Here is an 18,016-nt window from a genome sequence, read left to right on the forward strand (position 1 = left end):
GCCGCCGCACTATGCACGCCTCCTTGTTTCGTCCTCCTTGGCCGCGAGAACCTGGCTGTTGGTCTTCCAACGCGTTCCTCTTTGCGTTGTGCGTTAAATCCCGTTCCTCTCCCGAAAATCAAGGGGGAGGGGAAATCGGAAGCGGAGAGGAGAGGATAAGAAAGACAGGCTGTTCTCGAAAAAATTGTGAAAATCGACTTGGCTCATTTAATAAGGATAATGTTAGTAAAATTGTATTATGGTGTATGAACGTTCGAGAGAGGAAGCTCGATTTACTTTGTTGCTGTTATTATTATTTGCGTTGTATATAAATTGAAACTTGTGGCTCGTACGTTTGATAATTATGAAACCGAGTTGTATCGAATTAATTAAGGAAAAATTGTTATCTCTATCCTACGTACGTAGCTAGTAGCGTATTCTTTGCCGGGTAAAATTAAGCTGAAATTGAATATGTTCGAGGTGAATTAATTTCGTGATGTTTAACCCGTTGAACAGCGTGTGCACTGGAGAGGGGAAAGAAAGAGTGGTTTCAATTTTTTACCGTTTAAAAGAAAAAGAGAAAGGAGAGGAAAAAAATTAGCCTTCGTTCCTAATTAATCCTCCCAGGAAAAAACAATTACCGCTGACGACAATTGCACAATTTCTCCTCCCTCCCTTCTTTCGTGATAAATCGTTCAAAAATACTCGTGACGATTCGTAACTAGGCGACTAATTCGCCTTCTCGGAAGAATGATGCTCACGAATTGCGTAAAAGTAACGCCCTCCTTCCCTCTAATTGCAGATTGGATCGGTTCACACTCACCAGGCGAACAATAACCACCACCACACGCATCATCAGCAGCAGCAACAACAGCAGCAGCAGCAACAGCAGCAACAGCAGTCGAGCCAGCCGCAGGTGCCGGGGGCAGGAGGGGGTGGAGGGCCGGGGGGTGGGACGGTGGCCAGGCCTGGCGGCATGTTCTGCTACCACTGCCCCCCGGGTCTTCCAACGCCACGGTTACCACCCACCCTCGAGTACCCATTCGCCGCCACTCACCCCTGTAAGTAGACATTCCATTTGCCTCCTTTGCGTTTCGGGGAAGGATTTTCGGATAGGAGAAAAGAACTTTTTTTTTTTTTTTTTTTCTTCCACATATCTAACAGATTTATTTCGATGATGAAATTTAATGTGAGAGAAATTTAACGACTGAAACAAGAAATTTCATCCGCGCGTGTGTGTACTCTGTCGAGAATCCCTTGTCCCCAGAGTATTGTTTCGTTCCGATTTGCCCCCGTAAGAAAAATTTGATTCCGCCCATGATCTTACATTTCTTCATCTATTCTCCCCCCCCCCTCCTTCCTCCTCGATTTCACTCGAGGGCGGACTTTAAAGCGGGACGTATCATGGAGAAACGTCAATCCAATTTCTCAAATCAGCCCCCAACGTAACAGGAATTATAAACGATGATGGGAACCTGCCCCCGTTCAAGATTTAAATAATTTAGCAATGGATGTGAATCATTAATGGATATTTATTAGCGTGTGCTATTTTAACACTCACTTGGAAATGAAAGTAACGAACGATTTATTCTTCAACTTTTTTGTTTCGTTCGAATTATACAAATTATACTTTCCTTTTTTTTTTTTTTTTTAAATAAATTTGAAAAAATTGGTCTAACAATTTACCCAAAAATGTATATGTATAAACGAATTACAAAAGGAAAGTGGAAAGGCAGTGCGAGTTGTGCGACAGCGGTTGGCGAGGAAGGGAGAAAAGGGAGATTGATTGTACCGGCACTTGCTCTGGCGGAACACATCGATGAAGTTACATTACCGACTAGACCGAGTTACGCAAAGTGGACGCTACAAACTGGACGGCCGCTAAACTTAATTTGCACTTCGGCCCAACTTCCGGTTAAACCGCGTCCCGACGCCGGTGTCGACTCGCTCTTCACAACTTCGACGCCAGTTTGCCTATTCACCGATCGCTTTCCAAGTCGAATCTCCTTTCTCTCCTCCAAGTTATTAACTACCCATCTTCTTCGGTCGAAGACGACAACCGAGTTTCGTAATTTCCCCGTAATTTTTTATTCGACGAGGGGAGGGGAAAATACAATTTCTTTTTTTTTTTTTTTTTCCATTCGTATCAAAATTTCGATGGACGATTGAATTTCGATGGAAATTGCCTTTGTACAACACACGAATCGCAATGGATTTTGCGCGAAGTTGAAGTTTGAATTTCGAATTTGTTGATCGATATCTTCTTTTTGCGTTCGGTTAAATTTTGTTCTCCTTTTTTTTCCAAGTCTTCGCGACACCCGTCGAATTTTATGTCTTCGCTCGTTCATTCCCATCGATCGTTATCGTAAATTTTAATTATTCTATAATTTCTTGATTAAAAGATGTGTACAAAAAAGATCCCATTTTATCTTTCCCCCTTCCCCCTCCCCCTCCTCTTTTTTCGACCCTGGATATAACGTTCGGCCGATCGAGTCACGATGTATACGCTCACTTTATTGCATATTATGAACCTCAATGAGATACATGTGGTAGGTAGATAATCGAATGGGGACCGGTAGGTGTAGGAGGGGATAGAGATATACGGTATCCTCAGGGACGTGTGTAAGTGCCCTTCCATCTAGGCCCGAAATATAGTTTAAATAAAATATTGATTTCCCTCGCGCAAAGTGAAATTATGTTTTTAATGCGCATTTATCATTCCCTTTATCCGCGGCCGCTTCCCTCTACCTCCACTTAAAATTAAGTGAAATTCGTACGCGCGTTTATCGTTGATTAGAAACGCGACGCGAAAAAAACAGGGAAGAATTTCCTTCGGGGAGGATTTTCACGACATTTCAATCTCTTCGATTTTTCTCGAAATTCTCTATCTTATCGTCAGAAAATCATCGAACGATTCTTCGACGAAGAGAATAAATCAGATCGTGGCCGTGAATGAACCAAACATTTTTCTACCCGATCTTCATTTTCAATCAAATCTTCGGCGCAAAAAAAGAATTTAACCGCACGCTTGTCTCCGCTTGTCCACGATATTCGAAAACGGTGCACATGTGTGTCCGAAACGACGCCTGCTGGATGATCTCCAGCGTGGAGGAGGGGGTGTCCTCGGGGACGTCCGTGCACCCTTCCAACTTTGCCAGGCCGGTGTACCCCTCGCCCACCCCCCGTTGGGATAAACAGATTAGGTAACTACGTGATAAGTCGGTAAGTGGGTTCACTCGGCGCAGGGTCCGGCCGAGAGCCCACCGACATTCGCTCTAACATCTAACTAGCTCGTTAGGGTCATTAGTAACGGTCGGGGTGTCATTAGATTTCGTTCTGTGTCTAGTTTTTCCACGGACCCTTCGAATCCGTGAATTCTCCTCGTTCTGCGACGAGCAGGCTCAGGTAAACGCGATAATTGTTTTTATCTATTCTTTCTCTCTCTCTCTCTCTCTCTCTCTCTTTTAACCACTCCTCTCTGATCGATTGGAAAATTGTGGACGATCGTTTAAAAAAATTCGTTTCAATAAAATATCGTTGCTTAAGGTAGGTGAAATTATGGCGAAGTATTTCGAACTTCGATTTCAATTTAATTACAATTACCAATCCTCGAACGAATCTTATCGAATAAATCGGCAAAATCGTAAGATAACGATTCTCTAAAGGAAATCTCTCGCTTACCCTCAAACATACGACGAGAAATATTAAGAAAGAAAAAGAGAGGAATCGTGACAATACGAGGTATTTGTGCCCTACTATGAGGGATTTAATCCATCCAGATAGGTTTAATGTTCGTTTCAATAAAACATGTCATCTAATTTACAATTTAAATTATAATTTCTTTCGAATCGGCAAAATCGTAAGATAACGATTCTCTACCCTCGAACAACAAGAACCATTCAGACAGTCTTCTCCATCGATTGGAACGAGAAATTGTGGATGATCGTTTAGGATTTTCGTTTGCTTGTTCGTTTCAATAAAATATGTCATCCAATCTAAATTGCAATCCTCGAACGAATCTCTTCGAATAAATATAAAATCTTACGATTTAACCCTATTACAATTCTCTGAAAACGAAATCTCTCTCTCTCTCTCTCTCAACGCTTACCCTCAAACGCGCGACGAGAACCATCGACAAAAAAAAAAAAAAAAAAGGACGAATCGTGACAGTAGGAGGTACCTGTGCCCTACTGCGCGCGGGACTTAAGGGTTAATCCAGACAGGGATTTCGAAGCAAATCAAGGGCGGCCCTCGAGAGGAGGAGGAGGAGGAGGAGGACAAAGCGTTTTAAAGGCGCACGTAGTCGCGTCGACGGGGCACGTGCGAGCTTTCCGCGTCTGGATACCCCGGGCCAGAAGACGATATTAATCCCCCTCCTATTGTTTTTCCCTCGACACGGAGAGACAAAGCCGCGAACCCTCCTCCGAATATGGAGGGAGAAAGGAGAAAGGAGGGAGGACGTGTGCACAAGTCACACCGGGCCCTTTCTTGCGACCGCGTTTCTCCGAGTGCGCTTAATAAATTGGATCAAGCAAGGAGTCTCGATGAGTTTTGCGCGAGTTGGGTGGAGGATCACGGAGTCTAATCTAGGATCTTGAGTGGATTTCAGTTTTGCCCACCGATAAATTTATTTTAACCAACCAACGAGCTTCCATTCTTCTTCCATTCTCGTCCTCTCTTCTCGTTCTTCTTCTTGAATCGTTCCCTACTTTTTGGACGATGAGTTAAGGAATGAGTTGAGATTTGGATAGGGAAAATCTGATTTCTAAATTTTTCTTTTTTTACATGAAAGACGTCTACATCCAGGGCTTCGTGGATTCAAGAGTGGATTTCAATTTTGACTATAGATAAATTCATCTTAACCAACCAACGAGCTTCCATTCTTCTTCCATTCTCTTCTCTCGTCCTCTTTTCTCGTTCTTCTTCTTGAATTGTTCCCTACTTTTTGGACGATGAGTTGAGATTTGGATGGATAAAACCAGTTTCTAAATTTTATTTTATTAACATAAAGATGTCTACATCCATTTATCTTAACTAACGAGTTTCGATTCTTCTTCCATTCTCTGCACTCGTTCTTCTTCTTAAATTTTTCTCTATTTTTTGGACGATGAGTTGAGATTCGGATAGATAAAACCAGTTTCTAAATTTTATTTTATTAACCAATCAACGAGGTTCGATTCTTTTTTCATTCTCTGCTCGTTCTCTTCTTGTTTTTAAATTGTTCCCTATTTTTTGGACGATGAATTGAGATTTGGAAGGAAATTTTTCTTTTTTAACGAAAAGAAAGATGTCTGGATCGAGGGCTTCGTGTCTTGAGCTTAATCTAAGAATCGATTTCCAATCAACGAGTTTCTTCTTCCCATTTCTGCTCTCTCATTATTCTTCTCTCCTCTCGTTCCTTTTCTTAAATTGTTCTCTATTTTTTCGCCGACGAGTTAAAGAACGAATCGTTCGAGATTTGGATGGGCAAATCTAATGAAAGATGTCTGGATTAAGGGTTTCGTGTCTTGAATCTAATCTAAAAATCGATTTCCAACCAACGGCAAATCTTTTCCCATTTCTATTCCCGTTTCTCCTCCCTCTTCTCATCCTTTTTCTTAAATTTTTCGATTTTCTAGTGGACGATAGACGGTCGTGATTAAACACAAATTCGAAACTTAGAATTATGGAAAAAGCTAATTTTATTTTCTTCGATTCGTTCTTTTTCAATCTGTTGCCAAGATAAGAATCCAGGAAAGGACGTGCATATATCGTTTCATAACATCCCAAGCGACGAAGTATTCATTCTTCGAAGAATTTATCATCGATACTTATTCAAGTACTTACTTTGAGAAACTCTTCGTTTCAGAAACAATGATTCTGAAATAGAATTTCCTAGCACGTGGAAATCCGCGCGTAAAAAATACACGGGGAAATTGGCATTACCGTTTAATAAACGAATCCCGATGATTACGGTGAAGCGTATCTGACAGAGAGGGATGGTGAGGGGGGGAGGGGAGAGGCGAGGGGGTGACAGACAATTTTCCGCGACGAGAAGGCTGTTATTAAACGCGAGGACAGGGCATCGATCGGCGGGAAATTCAATTGCAAAGTCATACATACTGCACGCGAAAATCCTCGTGAACGATCCCATTAATTTTGCAGAGGCGGCAGACTATTGCCAATGACACACGATGCGAGTTTGCTTGCACGGTTATAATTGTCCCGTCGTGGTAGTTATGAAACTTGGTTCCCGTTCTGGATGACTTGTTGCAAACAGGGCAGACGTGACGACGCGATTCAACCGCTGGATTTTCCCTTCCCGGAATTTTAGATTTCAAACAGAATTCGGCGAAAAACGAACCTCGCCGAAATTCTCATCCTCGAGGAGATTGAATTTCAGAGAGCGAGATTCCTCAACAGATTCCCACGTTTCTCGTTAAAATTCTCTTCTTTTTCTTACAAATTTTCAACGAGATATAAATACTCGAGTTGTAAATTAGTTGTAGAATCTATTTTCTGGAAAGTAAAATCGAAACAATATTAATTTAATCAGATATATATGCGTTCGCCATTCTACGAAATTGAGAAATAAATTACCTCGAGATTATCTTAATAATTTTAATCCATTGTCCTCTCGACTCCATTTAAGTCAAAAAAATTCGAAGAACGAAGAGCGAGCCATCTCGGTTAGACGACGTACGAAACGAAACCGATATAATCACGATGAAAATCCGAAATTGGACCTTGCGATCTTGGATCATCGATGCATCCTGTTCGGCGTGCAGTCGATACTCGCGAGGGCAGCACCCGTCGTGTTCGAGCGAGCCGCCATGAATTTTTATGAGCTTAGGAAATTAATTTGTGTTTTTCGCTAAGCCCCGGCTTAGCGCCGCGGTAATTAATTGCGCTGATTGCCCTGCATCATTGATAAGCGGTTCTCTGCTGGCTTTCGTAACCGTTTATCCCCCTCTCCTTCTCTTTCTATCCGTGTCCATCCATCCGTCCATCTCCTCCCCCCCTCCCCCCTCTTTCTCTCTTTCGCTTCGATTTCAAACGTCGTTGTTTCTCCGTTTCGCTCTCTCGTGGAGGATGGATGAGTTGCACGCCATCTCTCGCCTCTCCTCATCCTCGCCCGCCCCCCCCCCTTTTGTCTGCGCGTGCTTCGACCGCCCCCCTCCTCTCCCCCCCCCCGTTTTTCCGATTTCCAACGGACGAGCCTGGGTGCGTGCTCCTCGTAATTGGCCCGCGAACGAGCCATTCCGCGTTAAATCATGCACCGGGGTGGTGTAGGGTGGTAGTTTTGAATTTTTGTCAAACCTGCGGTGGCGCATCCCGATGGAATGATCGATTGGGGGAAGGTGTGTGTGTGTGTGTGTGTGTGTGTGTGAGAGAGTTTTTTTTTTTTTTTTAGAGATTTGTGTAACGTTTTGATCTGACTGATCGACGGTTGGCACTGTTTTGCGCTTATGTTGACACTTTTCGAAGTGATTTTTTTTAGAAGGAAAATTGTTTTTTCTTGTAAATTAAAATCATCGATGCGACAGGAAGGCGAGGAAAATATGTCTTAATCTTGAAAACGATTCCTTTTTTGAAGAAATTGAGATACGTTTTTTTTTTTCTTTTTTATTATTATCTTTTAACTATTTATCTTTCGTGAGAAATGGGAATGTAAATGAAAACGCGAGTACAAGGAGAGACCTCTCTGTAGAAGAAGTTCGAAGAAGGCAAATGTATTAATCGCAGCGTCCGTTTCGATTGCAGATACCAGTTACTCGGCTTATCATCCGGCTTTGCACGGAGTCGGGGAGGATTCGTTCGTGAGGCGAAAGCAAAGGAGGAACAGAACCACGTTCACTCTTCAGCAACTGGAAGAATTGGAGTCAGCGTTTGCGCAGACACATTATCCGGATGTCTTCACGAGGGAGGATCTCGCGATGAAGATTAACCTCACCGAGGCCAGGGTTCAGGTTGGTACGAATTGAAAGAAGAATCGAGAAAAAATTGAAAACTTTCTTACAAAAGAAAGTTACAAAAGTTTCGTATTCGTGCACGAAAAGAAATTAAATTTTTACAGATTATTATATATTAAACTAACGATAATAATGAAATATACAGAATACGTATATGTGGATCATAGATTGTTACGAATAAAACAACTTCATCGACGAATATGCAGGGAAAATCCTTAACGATTTCGAGTGGTACACGTTTTTTCCGACGAAATCAATTTTAAACAGCATCAAATGAATAAATGGCACAGAGAGGAGGGAAATAAAATAAATCGGAAATGTCGCTTAACGAGAGGAGTTGTAATCAATTAACTTTTAAATTATCAAAATATACAATAATATGCTAATGCGCGAACGCACTTTAATAAATGTGTCCAATTTCCCAGTTTCGCGTTTCGAAAATTATTTAATAATTCGTATAGTAATTTTCAACATACTTTTCCCATTCCCCCCGCTCTCCCCCCCCCTCCTCCTCTTTTTTTTTTATCGAAAAAGACTACCCGAAATAATATAATTTCTCTCGCGAAATAAAAATATATCTATATATAAAATGCTGAATCAAATTTCAATATTCGTTTTCTACTGCCATTAGAAAAATGTTCGAAATATCGAAAACGTATTGAACGTATTTGGGCAGCCTCGTCGATACGTTTCACGAATTCCGTCATCGGAGATCGTAACGAAAGGACGATCACGTTGAGGCAACAATGATCGATTGTTTCGACGCGAGGGTATGGATCGTGTAAGAGGAGGAGGGAGGGGCGCAAGATGTGGGGTAGTTTTGGGGTACACCCAATCTCCCGCGGGAGGCGCTGACACCCTCGACCTGACGTAATCTTCTGACAGAGTAAGCCGGTAATCTCCGGGATTACTTTGTACTCTTGGCTACGTCCTCCTGCCCATATTTACTCGCACCGGCGTAATTCGCGCTGCAGAGAATCCCGCCAGTAATAGCGATTCCCTGCTCAAATCCTGTTGGAACATCTGCAGCAGGATATCTGATCGCTGATGTCAGATTTTTAATTCGTCCCCTCCTTTTAACTTATCGCCAAACTTTCGTCCATTTTTTTTCTCCACTCCTCCCCGCTTTTTTAATATAATTAATAGACATGTTGCAATAATTTTTCTCCCTCACATTTAATAGAGTAAAGTAGCGAAAATAATATTTGTTTAAATTTTTCCTCCCATTCTTTCTAATGAATAGAAATGTTGCAATAATTTTTTAGATTCGAAATTGAACAAAAGTTGAGTGAAAATTTCAATCGTTGGAATTCTGTCCGTGTAATTTTTTCCTCCATATTTAATAGAGTAAAGTAGTGAAAATAGTATTTCTTTAAATTTATCCATTTCCCCCCCCCCCCCTATCTTTCTAATGAATAAAAATGTTGCAATAATTTTTTAGGTTTGAAATTGATAAATGTTGAGTGAAAATTTCAATCGTTGGAATTCTGTCCGTGTAATTCTTTCTTCCATATTTAATAGTGAAAATAATATTTGTTTAAATTTGTCCATCCATCTTTCTAGAAGAGAAATGTAGCAATAATTTTTTAGGTTTGAAATTGAACAAAAGTTGATCGAAAATTTCAATTTTTTCCCTTCACATTTATAATTAATGGAGTAAAGTAAATAGTGGAAATAGTATTTGGGGTAATTAAATTTGTGAACACACGACAAAACGATGGAATATTTTATTATAAATGTGTACTAATAATAATGTACTAATAAACGTAATAATAATAATAAACTAATTAATTTTGGTCAGATTCGAGCTAGGATTTATTTCGAAGAAGGAAGAAAATATTATACGTTCATAAATGCATTCAATTTATTCTTATTAGATAACTGGGATTTCGTGCTGAGATACGTAATTAATTAATGCAAACATCGGGCAATGGGTTCGCAATTAAACGAACTAAATGAGAAAGATGATAGGATTTAAATGTTGGACACACGAATCTGATGAAGAATTAATAAATAACAGAATCGTGATCTGTACAGCGTATAACGGGAAATAATTCCAAGGGATGAATTCGTATCGTATAAGGATAAAGGAGAAATAATTCCAAGGGATTGCGTGTTTTCATATCTCGTCTCGTTAATTAAAACGGAAACCGAGAACTCACGCGAATCGAGCTTTCCAAACGAAACAAAATCTTTCAACTTATGTCGAACAAATGTAGATTCAACATGGAATACCTGAACCGTATAATTCGAACTACAAATCCAAAAAAAAAAAAAAAAAAAGAAGGAAAACTTTGTCAAAACTCAAAGAAAAATGAACGGATCGAAGAGCGCGTATAGGTAGAAAAGAAGACTGGCAAAAAGAATCCTTCACCGTCGCTTGGCCAGCGTAGGGGGTACTCTGTATTATCCCGCTGCATTGTCCGGATTATAAGACGAGAAGGCCATGCTAGGCAGCGGTGTACACACAATGGGAGGAAGGTAGGGACAGGGACGGCTATGACGCAATTACGGCGCAGACTCATTGTTTCATTAGGGAAGACAAAGGGAATCTGAAATAATGGACAAATAGGCGCGTTTATGCAGTGCCGGTCCTCTTCTCCTACTCCAATTAGAACCCAGTACGGGGTAGGGTGGGAGCGCGGGGGTGGTTGGCCATCGTCGGTGGATCGTCGGAGGCAAGCACACCGAGCCTCTGACGTTTGCTCGTCGTCGCCCAGTGTGCGTCGCGCACAGTGTGCGCGCCAATTATACTGCACGCACACCGAGCTGCTCGAGGAAAGGAGAGCCGCGCATGCGCGCCAGCCACGGAGATCTAGGGAGAACTAGGGATCGGCCGATTGTCGAGATTCGAACGAGAAGAGAATTAAATAATTTGCGATTTGTTTATCATGATTTTCATTATTACTCGAATTATAGGATAAAAATTGGTAACTCGATGGAATCGTGACGATTTTAAATATTGAGTTCGAGAAATTGTTTAAGAGAGAGAAAGAGAGAGAGAGAGAGAGAGAGAGAGAGAGAAGAGGCAAATAACGCGAAGAATAATTAAAAGCAAGCATTTGGGGAACAAGTGTCAAGAGATTAAGCGCATTTGACTTTAGAGTAGAGTGAAACAATGCCATTGCAGACGTGTGTTCGGATTAAACGGAATAAAAAGAAAAGAGAAAAAAGACGATTAAAATGCGAAGAAAAACAGGAGGATGGTGAGAGGAAGGAACGTATGAAATACAACGAGGGTGAAGAACAACGATGCCTTTCACCATTGGATTACATACCGCGATAAAGCGCTTATAAATTTGCAAGCAAAAATGTTCCTTTCGTTCATTTAATGAAAACATAATGAACAAGTAAGAGGCTTTGTGTTTGTACATATATATATATACATTCAAAAACCGTCCGATGATTCTTGATTCATCCAAATCAAATTTTCTCCGCGAATAATTATTAATCAATTCATTAATTTCTTAACGTAATTTATTTCAATCAACGTTTCTCTTCGACTAACGTTTCATAACGTTTAAACATTTCATCCAATCCAATGAAACATCATCACCCCGTCATAAACCCTTCCTAAGACAAACTTTCTTCCATTCCTCCAGGAGAAGGAAAAGAAGGAAAGAAATCTATCTCACGGTTAAACGAATCAGACAAAGTTGGAAAGAATCACGGCGCGAAAGTAGCGAGAACTCATTAACGGATTGGAATCGATAATGGAATAAACTTGGCGAAGGAAATCGATTACTCTCCTGGCAAACGTAATTCCTTCCCCGATCCTTCCCCTTCCAAGAGACAAAACGCGTTATTACGGATCGAGGAAATGATTATCTTCCACCAGGGAAGGGAGAGAAAGTTTCTTCGACGACGAGACGAAGGTTGGAAAATGGTTTTAATAAAATAAATACGACGAGCTCGACGTTGCCTTCGTTCGAATTTCGCGCACGGGGAAGGGAGGGGATATAATAATATCCTCGGGGTTGCGGGGGCGAGTAATAGCTGGGAACAAAGCCGGCGGTTCCGTCGGGACTCTTTCCACACTGGATCTCTCCCTCCTCTCTTATCTTCTTCTCCCTTCGTCTTTCTTCGTTCCTTTTTTATATATTTCAATACGAATTTAATCCGAGAAACGCCGGTAATGGCGCCGACTCGTTTCCCTTCACGAGATAAACGCATTTAATCTCTCGACACTTGGTGCGACGGATCGATGGAACAGGGGCTCAACAGGGACGGTTGATCGTGATAAGAATCGTATCTTGCTATCTTTCCATTAATAGCGCCAAGTTATTAAGTTTGGATTTTAATTTTTTCCTTCGTTTAATTAAAGTCTTCTTTTTGCGATTTCGAAACAACCTTCTATATCGTATAAAACTTTTCCTTCATGAAGAATTATTCTATGATAAAAATGATAAAAAAAAAAAACATAATACGTGTCCATTCATTGCAAAAATTGAATCATGGTTCCGTCCGTAAACCAGAGAAAGAAGAAGAAGAAAAAAAGTTCGTATTGCAACAACTATAAGAACATCATGCTGGAGAGAATTCAAAGGAGAAACTCGGTCCGCGTTAGGGGTAGCAATTGGAAAGCAACAGCCACGCACGAAGCGGCGGAGGACCGGCGGGTATAATAAAGTCTATTTCAGTTGGTATTATGTCAAGTTAGGCTCGTTAGCGGAACTCGAGCTTTTTAAAAAACACTCGGCCGCCGTGGTTGCTGTCAGCTCGTTGAACATGCACGCGGCCAAGAGGCCCAACACCCCCTTCTGGTCCAGCCACGAATGCCATCCCCTACATGCAATTATCCTTCCATATCCGCACACCAGGTGTAGCCCTATAAAGCAGCTTAAGTGCCGCCTTCAGCGCCATTCCTCATCGTACTCTCGTTTGCTTTTTTTTTTTATTTCTTTTTTTTTTCTCCTTCTTTTTTTTTTTTTCGTTTACTCTTTCACCTTCCATTTTATTTTTATAAATGTCTTCGTCGTTCACCGATTCTTCAGAGGTTGAAATCGAAGCTGAATCTCCTTTTTGTTTTCGATCGATGATCGGAATATTATCCGTACGTAATATTGGACAATAATAAATTTCGTCGAATAAATTTTTAAGAAATTGAAATCGACTCGATTGCATTCAGATTGAATGGGAGATTGAAAAAAGTGAATTGAATTTGAATTTCACAGGTGTGGTTTCAAAATCGTCGAGCCAAATGGAGGAAGAGCGAACGTTTGAAGGAGGAACAGAGGAAAAGAGAGGGTAACGGAGGGGGTGGCGCGTTGGAAACGACAGGCCTCGCACCCCCAACCTCGTCATCGGCAGGTCCCAGTCCCACAGGACACGATCCTGAAGGTATCATCATTCTCAACTTCGATACAACAATGATATTAAAAAATTCACTTATTCATTCTTTTTCTTAATAATAATAACACTTTTACGTTCGATTCACTTTTCGATTCAAACAATTAAACGCGAAAAAAAAACAATTTTTATCTGATAATAAGAATTATTACGTAATGGAATTAATAAGTTTCTTTAAGCGATTCAAGTTAGATGATAAACTATTTTCAACCGCCATCTTTGCACACCAACTACAACAACCGTCGAAAAATAGAAAGCGCACCATGTTTGAAACGATCAATGGTTAAAACAAGCGTTTCTTCTCGTTTCCAAAAGGGACGACGAGCAGCAGCGCCCCCGACGCGGAGGACGCCGGCCCAGATGGAGCTGGGGGGTCGAGGAGCCCCAGCACCACTTCCGCCTCGGTCAGCCCGCGGCCCCAGCAGAGTCAGCCGTCCCTGGGTGGCGTCTCGACGCCACCTCCAACCCCCATAAGGGCGCCACCGCCGCCACCTAGCACCGTGGGGGGTCTTGGCCCACCCGGCGAGAGGTGAGCTTTTAACCTTCGTTTGTATTTACGTCTTTAGGAAATATCTCCCTCCCCTCCATCCCCTCCCCCCGTCCAAAAGTTCAGAGCGCGATTCCACGCTCCAAGCACCGCTGAACACGTCGGCCGGATGCTTGATACGCGCCATTAAACCACTCCTCGTCGCTTCCTCTCGTCGGATCTCTTCCCCCAACCCTCGTCGCCACGTTCTCGCCCCCCACACTCGGTATATGCTCGGCTTCCACTCGTGTAATCGCGATAATTGTCGCCTCGTTAAGTCGCTGCCCAGGGATCCCTGGTGCACCACCGATTTAAGGAATGTTTGTGCCACGGTTTTATGACTTTCGCGCAAAACGAGGTGAGCGAGGGTTGGCGGTGGATAATGCAGAGGGGGGGAATCGAGTTGGAGAGTTCGGGTTGGAGAGATTGGAGAAGATGGCAAATTAGGATTTAGATTTAGGTTCAGACGATACGATTTTTTATATGGGAGGTTTTGATACGGGAAGGGATGAGAGGAGGGGGGGGGGGCAATTAATTAGGATGTTTCTTAACAGCAGAGAGGATGAAAATGCAAGTCGATTCCAACAGTAATCTTGGAATCTTTTTTTTTTTTTTTTTGAATCTATATTTCCTCGTTCGTGGGGGGTAAAAATAAGAAAACGAAAGTTTTTTAAAAAAAAGATCAAAATTCAGGAGGGGATGGAGGAAAATGATCATTCTGTCTAGAAGAGAGAGGAATATCAAAGAAATTCTCGCGGAAAACTGAAATTTGAACGAACTTCTTACGCGACGCATATTCGAAAAAAAGAAAAAAAGGAGTCGCGTGCATCTGGCCAGAATATGAAAATGGATTTCCAAGTTTCCCATGTTTCACCTTTCCACTGACAAAAGAGACTTTATATTTATGAATTATGTAGCAACGAAGCAAACGAAAATCCCACAAGCTGAGAATATTCTTTTTGCCGGATCTAAAGAAAAAAAAAAAAAAAAAAAATAGAAAATAAATAAACACACGATATCGTTTCAAATTTTTTCGTAGAACGCATTTAAACTTGTTCCTTCGAATTAACGTGATTCGAAATAACGATTCGAATAATTCAAATTAATATTTCAACGGAGACAATATATCGAGGAGAAAATCATGTTATTGGAACGTCATAAGGATAAGCCATTACCGCAACGGTATTAATAAAACAATATCATATTTCGTGAGCTATTTCCACGGTTATAATAATAATATTTGTTATTAATGCTACTAATATATTAAATGTTTGTTATTAATATCAATATTCATAGACATTCAATATCGCCGATACTGTTGCCTCACTCTAAACCATCATCGAGATAATTCCCGATATAATAACAATCGAATAACATACACACAATTCGCGCTCACGCAGATTCGATTCTCTCCAACTTAAAGCCCACTTAAACCCGCCTAAGAGCTACATAATTCTAAAAAAAAAAAAAAAAACAAAGCCTTAAAATTCCATATTCCCTCATCAAACATTCACCCGAGGAACCGCCACTTACACGCGATAACCTAACATCATCCTCTAACAAAACAACCTCACCAATATCTCTATCTATCTATATATATATAAAACCATCAACCCACAGAAGAACCCACAACCGATTCCTCCTCTGTATCCCCAATGAAACGCGTCCGAGACGCACGCAACGCATTTCAGATCTAAAAGCAACCCCACCCCCCACCCTCACCCCTCCAGGATCCACGATTCGCCGATTTCTTTTTCAACGACGGTAAGCATCCGACTCTCTGGTGGCGGCTCTTTATAATCCCGGACAAGGCTCCCCTCGTGGGGGTGGAAGGTAAGAACAATACCCGAAATACACACGGAATACACGGCGGAGTGAACTCGAGTTGGAGCGAAGATGTTGGGCTGTGGTGGGAGGAGGAGGAGAAGGTTTGAGAAGAAGGGGGGGTGGTTGAAACGGTAGGAAGATACTCGTTCGCCGTCTCCGCAGTTGTAATTTATTTAAAACCGCTCGCCGTAAATATATCCTCATCACTTATTCACCGGCTCGGCAGCTTCTCGAGCGGAGGGGTGTAGTAGCACGCTTTGCTACGTTCCTTACTGCGTACCTTGCCTGTAACCGGACGAGATCCAAGAAGACCGTGTCTTCCGACTGTGCCCTCCTCTCAGGAGTCGATCCTCGTGGAACGAGGGGCGGATCCAGCTTGTGGAAGGGTGGTACGACTCTGTGTATGGGAATAAGGGTGGATTCTTTTTTTTTTTGAAAAAGCAACGAAGAGTTTCTAAAAGTGGTCAGGATAGTTTGGATGCAAATATTAGATGTGCAAATAAGTTCCTTCCCCCTTTTCTTTTCTACGATCGTAACTTTTGACCGAGGTCGAATCGTGGCGCCATCTGGAAGAGCGCTCTTTCGTTCTTAATCCTTTCGTCACGGGCGACTTCCCCGCTGAAAATGTGCACGAGAAAGATTATCAACGTTTACACCTCTGAGTTGCTTCGACGGTGTTTATTGAAAGAAAAGTCGATGATAAAAACAAAATATCGATGTTTCCAGAGAAATATACTCGATGTGCAATAACCCCAATCGTACAATACATATCGGCATCTTATGCAGAGCGACTATAGTCGCTCGTAGTAGTAAAAGGGTTAAGAAAAGTCGACTCTTTCCAGTTCCATGCGACGATTTCGAACGATATCGTGCACTTCGTCCGCGTCACTGCTTACTTTTTGTATTCTAGCAAAGGTAATTGGCTGTCGAAGCTACTGAAATCGCGCGCCATCTGAAGAGAACGCTATATCTTGCAGAAAGCGCGAAAAGATTTAAAAATGGAAATTTTAATTTGAAAGACAATGATCCAGACGCGAGAGGAATCGGTATCTGTTTGATAAGTGGGTAATCTTGTACTTGATTTTTGTAATAAAATCTTGAATTTGGAAAAAAAGAAGAAAGAACTTATTTGCACACCTAACAGTATTATTTTATTCTTTTATTCTATTCTTGTTAGGTGGATTCTGTTGCGAAGGTACGGGTTCAGATTAAATTGAAACTCTGGTTTTTGGTGGTCGCAAGGAATAAGATTTTTATAATAAGTTTTCTTTCTATATCTCTTTGATCGAATTATGTGAATGGTATTAAAAGTCACTTTGAGTGTTTTGCAAATTTTAGGAGAGACAGAACAGAGAAAGTTTGAAAAGGAGGATGGAATCCTAAGATTCGTACAATTTTTATAAATGATTTAAAACATTATTCGAGTATGATCCATCTTGACGAAGATGGAATTGAATTAAATAATTTGACGTTATCGAATTTTGAGTAATGAAAGCTTCCAGCTCGTTAAAACGTCCTTATCAGCGTTGTTCAAGACCGTGAAACGATTAAAAAGTGTGCTTTATCTCGTTGAACTGACGTAAGAAAACTCGTTCTAGCTTCGACAAACACTTTAACTATTTTATAGGCTCTGTAAACTCGCGCTACCTCGTGCTAGTATGCGTTTAAACTTCTTTACAAAGGAGATTTTAAGTTTATTTTCGAGATTCGTTATAGCGCAGAATGAGCTCTGATTTCTTTTTCCATTTATAATTTTCTTTATTCCATCGGATGAAACAAAATGATTAACCAGATAAAGAATCTTTCGAATCTTTGTATCTCAATTACATTTCGTTCAAAATATCTTTACACGCGATTAAATAATAATAAGACAGAACTAATTTAAAAATATAAAAAAAAAAGAAAAAAAAATGAGGATAACACAAGAATATGTCGTATTATATTGTGATAAATTGAATCTATACAATGCAGCTCATCTATATTAATAGCTCATGATAGGTACGATTATTCATCCGATAACAATAGAACCTATCAAACTAATCTAGGATTGTAATGATTTATTCAATCCGAATTTCGAACAGCTAAATAATTTAATTTTCGAGATGGAATAATCTCAATATATATAAATATCTTGCGCATATAGATATGCGAAATGGAAAATTAGCACTGATAAAATTAGACTCGAAAAATTGGAAATCAACATTTGGAAATCGATTATTACTTAATCCTTAAGGGACCTTCACTTATTGTATCATCCGTCAAAGCGAAGACTTTTAGAGAAGACGTAGAAGGATTGTAGCGAATACGCAGACCGTGCACAACTGGAGAAACGAAGTGCGTGCGAGCAAGCGGGCGTAAGTGCGCCAGGCTACGCAGTTAATTG

The 18,016-nt window shown here is 41.0% G+C and overlaps 1 protein-coding gene across 1 annotated transcript in view; it reads left to right on the forward strand.

The window, feature by feature from the left end:
* Positions 1-18,016, forward strand: part of Drgx (Dorsal root ganglia homeobox) — a 40,283-nt gene that overhangs the window by 19,496 nt on the left and 2,771 nt on the right. The window contains exons 2-5 of the mRNA XM_003694522.4: positions 782-1,040; positions 7,723-7,928; positions 13,106-13,271; positions 13,596-13,809. Of these exons, the coding sequence (XP_003694570.1) occupies positions 956-1,040; positions 7,723-7,928; positions 13,106-13,271; positions 13,596-13,809 (671 nt within the window). The 5' untranslated portion in view covers positions 782-955. The remainder of the gene's footprint in view (positions 1-781; positions 1,041-7,722; positions 7,929-13,105; positions 13,272-13,595; positions 13,810-18,016) is intronic.

This window comes from Apis florea, unplaced genomic scaffold, assembly GCF_048593485.1.
Source record: "Apis florea isolate Af1SG1 unplaced genomic scaffold, ASM4859348v1 contig_3585_pilon, whole genome shotgun sequence".
Lineage (NCBI taxonomy): Eukaryota > Metazoa > Arthropoda > Insecta > Hymenoptera > Apidae > Apis > Apis florea.